This window comes from Lycium ferocissimum, chromosome 4 (assembly GCF_029784015.1).
Source record: "Lycium ferocissimum isolate CSIRO_LF1 chromosome 4, AGI_CSIRO_Lferr_CH_V1, whole genome shotgun sequence".
NCBI lineage: Eukaryota > Viridiplantae > Streptophyta > Magnoliopsida > Solanales > Solanaceae > Lycium > Lycium ferocissimum.
This window is the reverse complement of record NC_081345.1, coordinates 29201828-29208045: the sequence shown is the minus strand read 5'-3', so window position 1 is coordinate 29208045 and position 6218 is coordinate 29201828. Positions and strand designations below refer to the sequence as shown.

Here is a 6218-nt window from a genome sequence, read left to right as displayed (position 1 = left end):
AGTAAGGATTTGAATAGTGTGATATATGATGAAATGGATAAAGAATCAAATCTAACCAAGTGCTGGATACGTGTGACCTTGGGCTAGGAAACCGAGGTCGATATCCTTTCGTTACGAGCTAGCAAGAGAAACAAATAAAATAAAACTCAAGAAATGAGATGAAACCGATGCAATAAATTCGTATGGTTGTTGATATGAATTCTTTCTCTCTTTCTTGTTGCCAACCCTTCATGAATGAGGGCCTCCTCTTATATATAGTAGAGGAGTTTCAAACCTAGTACAACTCTAAATAAAGCAAATAAATGCGTGTACACGTTGCGTCGGGGATTGACGCCGAAATATCCGGCGAGGGCGGATATTTCGGTCTTCCAATGGCGATCAATCACCCTACCTTTATCGCCTCGTACTGGCCCGAGCTCGAGATCTCGTTCCCGATGAGGTGGTCGTGATTTACCCGAGCATAGCCATGACAACGGAAAACCGAGCGTGCTTGTATCCTCGGTTTTACCCGTATACAGATAGTCCTCCCATTTCTCGTGGTGCAGTTACTAACGGCGGGGAATGGAACCTTTAAGTCAAATCTCACTCTGCCCAATGCTGGGTCATTATTACCCAGCCGCCAAATCTTTTTGAGGAATCCTCTCTGAATCAGAACTCTTGATACGCTACAGGATCCCATAAATCTCCTTCTATATAAAGCCCATGCCTTCTTTCTTTCCCATGCATCCTTACTTCTCCAAATCTCACTTTGTTTCTCCTCTAAACTGATATTCCTGCATTGAATCCCACAATACTCCTCGGATTTTCAATCTTTGTATTCCGGTGGTGAAGATACGTACTGTTAAGGAAATCCTTCCACAATAATGGCGTACGTTCCATTACTAACTCAGGGTGAAGGCCAGTCTTCATTCATACCATCGGCTGGAACCGAAGGTCCTGATAGGGAGTTAGAATCTATTGCTGCGGGCATTGTCCCGTCGGGTTTTAGTTACACGAATGACTGTAAAGTTCTTCACCATCTTGACCCGGTGGAGGATTTCGAATCTCTTATCGATGATAGCGCCATTACCACGGTTAGGGAAGATTGTCGTCTAGGCGCGGACGTTGACCTTCTCCCCGTTGGGGAGGGTGTGAAAATAACTCATTATGTTCCTGGCTATTCGTTATTGTATACGTATCCCTTTGCCATAGGGTTCGCCCTCCCCTTTCATAGGATAATCAAGGACTTCTGCTGTCAATATTGGGTATGTATTAGGCAGATAGCCCCACAAATTTAGAGGCTCGTGTTCTGTATTGAGAAGTTAGCCAACACGGCGGGGGTGGCTTTTACCCTCGACCACTTGCTTTATTTATATGTACCTCGGGTGATCCGAGGGGGAATCGTTCAGTTGGTTCCCAGGGGAAGCCGAAGCCTCATTGACCCTGAAGACGATTATGATCGGGGGTGGTTAAATCGGTTTGTGATGGTACGCACGGTTCAACTGCACCGCCCCTCTCCTGTTGATTTTCCCGAAGTGTGGAACCCTTCACCGAACCCAATCGAGCCCATGCTCGAAGCTGATATCTTTGAGTGGGTGATTGCCCTTCTCAGGGCTTCTCGTAGCCTAGGGCGTTCTTGGAGAAGAATGGCACCCGAAGGGTGGAAAGGCAAGGACCACGGTAATTTCTTAACCTGAATGTTTCGACCTTTATTCCTCTGCATCATATCTTGACTTAATGTCTTTGGGTTTCCAGGACTTCGGTAGAGGAAGGCTCCCAAGGAGAGATCGGTAATCGAGGATGTAGCTCGGGAAAGGAGAACACATGCTCCACCGAGGCTGCCCAGGCGCAGGGAGGCCGGCAGTTTTCCCATTGTGCATTCGGGGGTTGGATCTCGAGTCCGAACTCGCCATATCATGGGGACTCGCCGGGAGATACCTTTGGGTGAACGCACACCAGTGATTGTACTTAATGAGGAAGATCTGCAACCGGATATCCCCGGGTCGTCTACCTCTGGTGCAAGTCGTGGGGACAGCTAATCGGTATCATCAGTTATTTCCGCGTCCCATGACTATACTCGGAGATCTCATCCTCTGACTCGTTATTTCGAGCCAGGATGTGGCTGCTTTACTTTTGTTTTCCAATCACCGATCGTAGAGTAGGGTCTCTTCTTGTTTTTTTTTTATGTACCGATGTACCCGGCACAGTCGGGGTTTTATGAAATGGGAAAAGAACTTTTGCAATCTTGCAACTGGTTGTTATTGGACTTTATCGAGCATTCCCCGTGTGATGTTTTGTACCTAAACTTTTAGCATATGCCTTTGTTGTATTCTATCAATAATTGTTTATTCCATACTTGGAATGAACCTGGCGTGTCTTGCTTCTAGTTTGAATTTCATAATTCATAAACATTCATACCATAACCGAGCATCCGGTTAGTAAACTCGACCATGACCGGTTCGAAACAACACCCTTCGCGAGATATTTACAAGCTTTCACATGATCATGGAGGGATTTGTTCAAGGTTCCGACTTAGGTCTCTTCGGAATGTCGATCTGTTCGATCACGACTTGTTGGTTGAGCGGATCCCCCCGGTTGCTTCTTTCGTACGCTTCCCATGATTAGATAGGATCAAGGTCCCATCCGTCTGACACTGCCACGTGTCGGAACCCCGTTGGCTTTGGAAACATTTGCAGAAGATTAATCGTCTAGGTCCCATTCTATAAAAGCGAGTTTCCCCCTTCCTTTTTTACTTTTTGACTTTTACCAAAGCAAATTTTTACCTTCGTTGTGCTCTGAACTCTTTAATCTTCAAATCTTCAAACCTTCAAACCTTCATACCTTCATATCTTCATCCCTTCTTCTTAATTGCTGTTCCAATCTTCAAACCTTCATTTTAGACACTTTTATCCTCATACTTTCAAAATGACGAGCAAATCTTCAAAAGCTAAGGCCGGTGAGACATCCTCTACTCCTAAACCTGAACCGCTGCTGTCTGACTTCGTTTCTCAAGACTACTCGACAGTTCGAGATTTCAAAGTTGAGAAACTTTCTCAGCAGGGGGATCGAGGTGTCGAAATATCTGCATATCTGTGCATGATACCCCCGAATAAACTCGAACAAGTCAAAGAAGATTGTGGGTGGAAAGGGAAGGAGGTCGTTATTCCCGACCAAGATGAATCCATAACGACCCACGTAGATAGGTACTTGAGTGTTTATACCTACCCTTTTACCTTCACCACACTCGACCCTGTGGTGGTCGATTTCTGCATTTGGTACGAGATCACTCTCGACCAACTTCATCCGTCATTTTGGAGGATCGTTGTGCTCCTCCGGTATTTCGCTACAAACGCGAATATCCCGTTCACGGTGCCACACCTTCTCCGCTTGTACAGCCCCCGTGTCTTCAGAGGGGGAATGATAAAACTCTCCAAACGAGCCGCAAAAGCGCCCTTCTCCGATTTAGACGAAGATAGGGATCGAGGCTGGCAAGGCAGGTATGTCCGAATCAGGATAGCGGACCTCATCCCCGCTGATAAATTACCGTTTCCCGAGAAATGGAACCCAAAACGTAAGCAAATTTACATCGATGTGGTTTGGCCGCGTGCCCGTACCGATTCTAAACCTTTTGTTTGTTCGTGTGTATGCAGCACTGGTCCGAACCCTTAGTGCGGTTCCCAACCTCGACCAATGGATTGGGAAAATATGCTCCCAACTGACTTATGCCGAACGCAACTGGAGGCGTTTATCCCAGTCCTGTTGGGAGGCTGGGACCCATGGTAAGCCTTCTCCTTAGAGTGTCGTCCTTTTTGCCCTGTGCCGTACGCCACATTGGTTAAATAACGACTGTTCTTCCCTTTACTTCATAGGATTGTCTAAGGCCACCAGAATTCGAGGCCAGGAAACTGCCGAGGCCTCAGCCGACGAGCAAGATATCGAAGCTCCCGGTCAGGGAGATCTGATTGTAAGGAGGAAAAGAAAATCCTCCGAATCATCTCAAGCCCCGTCCCAGGCTAAGAAAAGATCGAGGGATGTCACTCGAGAGGCCTCATCGGGAGGTACCCCGGCCCGCGCTCTGGATGCTGAGGTCGTCGGTCAATTATTGGACCATTCAGACGACGATGATCAGGTTTGGGGTGGGCATCATCTTATTGACGAGCTTCTCGAGCATGATTTACCTAGTTCTGCTGCAGCTACTCCACCGTTAGTGAAAAGTTCAAGCCGAATCCCGAGTGATATCTCGAAGTCGACCGATGTCAGGATCTCCGGGTGGAAAGTTGGGGTCTCTGACCATACTTCCACGCACTCGAAGTCTTTGAAAAGAGCGCGGCCGCGCGGCCTTTGGATCCGTGGGCAACTTCTTGATATCGGGATCTAAGGTACCTACTATCCCGCCTTTGTACGGTATTGGCTCCGTCCTCCCGTCAAGCCGTGGCCTCGTCGTAAATGATAATTTGCATACGAGATTCTCGCCGCCATTGGTGGGCATTCCTGCCGATGCTGAAAAAGCCAAAGGCGGGGTGACCGAGCGAAGGGCGGCCGGTCATGGAGATTACGAAATACCCGCTCCTGGCATGTCGGGTTTCGAGCATCTGCCCATCCCTGTGGCGGAGCGTTTCGGGGTTAATTCTGGCCCCAGATTGGAGAAATCGTTTCCTGCCCCTAGTGTCGACCCGAGTCGGAAGAGGCTGATTACCTTTAAGGTGCCGGCCGATATGAACATGTTATCGGGTCCTATTGGGGTATCCAGCTATCTGTATCCTTTGGTGTCCCAAGAGGACCGTCAGAAAATGGCCGAGGTTAGCGAATCGTGCCTGTTCAACGAGGCTCAGCACGCATTGAATCGGGTAAATCTCGTCCTTGAATTCATTTTACCCAAATTATTTAACTTCAATATTCATTTTAATATCCGTTCCCTTTTCCTTTTTAGGCCTCCGTGCTTCACCATGCGAGCTTCCATCGGTTTAGGCACGAAGTGGGTCGGCTCAAGGAGGAACTTGACATTAAGAGTCGGGAGGTGGACGAGCTCATGGCCTTATATGAAAAGAAATTGGAATATATCTCGTCTCTCCCTGATCTCTCCCTCCTTAAATCGGATCTAGCAGCGGCTCGGAGTGAAGCCGCCGAAGCCAAACGGGAACGTGACCAGTTGGCTGAGAAGGTAAAGGCTTTCGAAATTTACAATAAGTCTTTAATAGCCGATGCTAATACCCTCGCTTCTCAGGCCCGAGCTTATGTCAGCCAGATCGATCAACTCCGGGCAGAGCTCGATGGGATCAAACCCGAGCTTGATTCCCTCCACGAAGCAACCGTCGGTGCTGTGGCCGAGCGTGATATTCTCCGGGAGCAACTTCGGTCGTCGTCGGAACAAACGAACAGCCTTAGCGCATCACTTGCTGCGGCCGAGGTGGAAAGGGATCAATTGAGCCAGGTCATCATCGATTTGTAAGCTGAGCATGGAAAGGCTCTCGATCAGCTCTCGGGTTATGATGACATGCTCGAGCAGTATAAGGTCGATGTGACTGCCGTCGAAAAATCCAGTGATCTTAGAGCTGAGTACGAGCGATGTTTGTCCCGGAGGAGGACCCTCGAGGAAGTTCAAGCCACTGGTGTGGACTTATCGGGTTTGATCGAGGAAGCAAAAAAGCTTGAAGCAGAAGCAAAGGCTGCGTTCGACCCCGAGGATTCTGATATTGACGCCGAGTCGGCCGATGAAGGGGCCGAGGAATCTGATAAAGAATAGTTCGGGGCCTCGCGCCCCCTCTTTTGTTTTTTGAATACTTGTTTTGAGGCCACTATCTGGGCCTTTGTAAATCTTGCTTTATATATGAACGAATCGAAATTTGTGTTTGATTTTACAAGGTATTTTCTCGTTTCATTGCTTACTTGGTTTATGTCTTCGTTATAATTTGCCATATTGCGGCCAAGATAAAATTCGAACGGTAACGGCCCATGATCGGGCTTTGGTTAGTGCTATCGTTAGTCGCTACTTTATTCATAATTTGCGGGGCAGCCCCGATTGTGATAATTTCGCATTTTTAGACTGTGGTATTTGACCGTTTCGTGTCGCAGCTTTCGAGCCTGCATCGATTTTTTAGACCGTGGTCCTTAACTATTTACGCCATAGGTTAGACCGTAGTCTTTAACTGTTATGCAATAGTTTAGACCCTAGTCTTTAACTGTTTTTGCAATAGTTTAGACCGTAGTCTTTAACTGTTTTTGCAATAGTTTAGACCGTA

At 47.6% G+C, this 6218-nt stretch overlaps 1 protein-coding gene across 1 annotated transcript; it reads left to right on the top strand.

The window, feature by feature from the left end:
• Positions 1-863: 863 nt before the first annotated feature.
• On the top strand, positions 864-5722 carry LOC132053914 (uncharacterized). The gene is made up of 4 exons (XM_059446007.1): positions 864-1128; positions 3849-4234; positions 4910-5410; positions 5456-5722. The coding sequence occupies exons 1-4, from the start codon at positions 864-866 to the stop codon at positions 5720-5722; spliced, it is 1419 nt and encodes a 472-aa protein (XP_059301990.1).
• The last annotated feature ends 496 nt before the right edge of the window (positions 5723-6218 follow it).